Source organism: Pinus tabuliformis, chromosome 2_2 (genome assembly GCF_031772625.1).
Source record: "Pinus tabuliformis cultivar Carrire ecotype Pingquan chromosome 2_2, CPIR1, whole genome shotgun sequence".
In the NCBI taxonomy this organism is placed as follows: domain Eukaryota; kingdom Viridiplantae; phylum Streptophyta; class Pinopsida; order Pinales; family Pinaceae; genus Pinus; species Pinus tabuliformis.
Window position 1 is genome coordinate 59,931,508 of NC_142300.1, and position 2,586 is coordinate 59,934,093.

Here is a 2,586-nt window from a genome sequence, read left to right on the forward strand (position 1 = left end):
TGATTATGTTAAGAAGCATTAGTTAAGTGAAAAGGCATGTCTAAAAGACATGCCCGGTCACAAAAGGACACCTGCTTAGATATATATGCGGGTCCTCATTGTAACATTTGACATCACTTGTACATTTTTATATATAATAAATTATTATTACAAATACCCCTTGTGTATTTTAACATTAAATTCAACAAGCTATCAGTTTTTATGCTTCAGTACCAGTTTTTATGCTTAAGTGGTATCAGAGCCATGGCAGTCAATATAATCATGCAGGTCTTTGAACATTGTTCGCCACACAATGTGCCATTACGTTCATGTCCTGAATGCATTGAGCAGTTTAGTAAAATTCAAGAAGCATTTCAGCATTTAGAAAAATCATTTGCGGAAGTTAAAGCATGTCGAAAGGAAATCGATAATGAGGAAGATATTTTTGAAGATAATAATGAAGATAAGGTGGACAAGGTTTCTCCAAAGAAGAATGGATGGAAACCTAAAATCAAAGAGGAGCAGGACAAGCCTGGGGTGCAAAGTTCACAGTTTTTAACCTTGGGAGATTTTATGATGCCAGCTAAAGAGGAACACGAGGAACATGTTCTTGATGAGGAGATTAGAAAGGAGAAAACTGATAGTGAGGATCCAGAAATGCAACCACCAGAGGAACATCAGGCTGAGGAGACTGAAATGCAAGCACCAGAAGATAGAAGTGATTGTACGAATTGCCATCAATGTAAAAGAAACGACAAAGGCACTGTGGTCAACTGTTCAACATGCAAAAAGTTGCGAGGAACTTGTAATTACAAAAGTTTTTTACAGAAAAATCCTGAGGTTAAATCGAAGGAATTAAGCATAGATGATAGGGTCCGTTTTTGCAAGAACGTGATTTGCAGTGGCCTCTCTGTCGTCACCAAGATTCATGATGAGCAAATGCTGGAACTGGAGGTGGAGGCCAAAATTCAGAAAAAACTTGCAGAAGGCCTGAAGATTCGAGTGTTTAATGTGAAGTTAGTAGAGTGTCATTTTTGTGACAACTGCCACACTTCTATCATAAGTTTCCATAGAAATTGTGATGATTGTGAGTATGATCTTTGTCTTTCTTGCTGTCGTGAGCTTAGGGAAGGTAAACGACTTCCTCGAGGTGATTCAACAAAGAGGATAGTTGATGAGAATTCTAAAATGACAGGTCAGTTTGATTCTGTACTACCATTGTCTAAATTTAAAGTTAATGCTGATCGTTCAATCCCATGTCCTCATTGTGCAAAGAAATTGTTAGAATTAAAGTGCACCAGATTTGGGCAAAATTGGGTTGCAAACATAGAGAAAATAGCACAAAGAGTTTCTAGGGATTGTGAGTTTCCAATGGCATCAAGAGATTCACAGCCATGTTCTCTGTGCTTCAAGCCTAATTTTGAGCATTGTGATAAGCTAAGAAAAGCTGCTAACAGGCAGGATGGCAGCGACAACTATTTGTATTGTCCAACTGTTCAAGATGTCGAGAGTGAGACTCTTGAACATTTTCAGAAACATTGGAGAAGAGGTGAGCCTGTGATTGTCAGAAATGTTTTAGATAATACTGGACTGAGTTGGGATCCAATGGTCATGTGGCGGGCTTTCAGGAATACCAGAGCCAAGAATTCAAAGCATACCAGAAAAGCCCTTCCAAAGGAGCTAGAAGTGGAAGTCCTTGATTGCATGGATTGGAAGTGGACTGAGATCAATATTCATCAATTTTTTGCATATTATGTAAGGGGAATATACCACCGTGATGGTTGGCCCCAGTTGTATAAGTTGAAGGATTGGCCTCCAGAAAATTCATTCGAAGAGCGTCTACCAAGACATGGTGCTGAATTTATCAGCGCCTTACCTTTCAAGGAGTACACCCATCCTAAATCTGGGATTCTAAATCTTGCCACAAAGCTTCCAAAGCACTCCTTGAAACCTGATTTAGGTCCCAAAACTTACATAGCCTATGGCACCAGGGAAGAGCTTATCAGAGGGGATTCAGTCACTAAGCTGCACTTGGATGTGGCCGATGCTGTCAATATTATAAAACATACAACTGAAGTCAAAGTCACATATTCCAAACAAATCGCTGTGATGTCTGCAAGCTGTGCGTGGAGCAGCCGGCCACCAGGAAAGGTTCACTGTTGGGGCGTGGCTCAGGGCATGGAAGGGCCATCACAGGTGTTGATAGACTATGCTGTCGTCGAGCGGGTGCAGTCGTGGCTGGTATCGAGTGCAGCTGTGACTTGTATCGGGGTCAACCGTAGTGACCAGGGACCGAAAATCGTTCCTGTCATGCCGTTGTTGGAAATCTCTACCCCAACTTATGCATATGACTATTGCATCCCTTCAAATAGACGTGACCCATTTTTCTGACGTCAAACTGATACATTGTTCCACTAGAAGTCGTGACCCAAGCAGCGGCTCCAAACTTCAGCGACGTAACATGAGTTATATATGTTGCAAAGGATACATCGTCAACTGGAAAAAGTCAAGGAACGATCAGCGCGATAAGTGTTGTGACAGATAAGAAGGACATACAACAGTGCAGATAGGTACATATTGTTTCGTAAGCAAGTTATAAGGATAAGT

The 2,586-nt window shown here is 41.0% G+C and overlaps 1 protein-coding gene across 1 annotated transcript; it reads left to right on the forward strand.

Annotated features, from left to right (window-relative positions):
• The first annotated feature begins 555 nt into the window (after nucleotides 1-555).
• Nucleotides 556-2,370, forward strand: LOC149191468 (lysine-specific demethylase JMJ27-like). The gene has a single exon (XM_089406657.1). It carries the CDS (start codon nucleotides 556-558, stop codon nucleotides 2,368-2,370), a length of 1,815 nt encoding a protein of 604 aa, XP_089262783.1.
• The last annotated feature ends 216 nt before the right edge of the window (nucleotides 2,371-2,586 follow it).

Bases quoted from the DNA above. Each gene is read 5' to 3' on its own strand.
- LOC149191468 (XM_089406657.1), top strand. From the start codon at position 556: ATGCCAGCTAAAGAGGAACACGAGGAACATGTTCTTGATGAGGAGATT.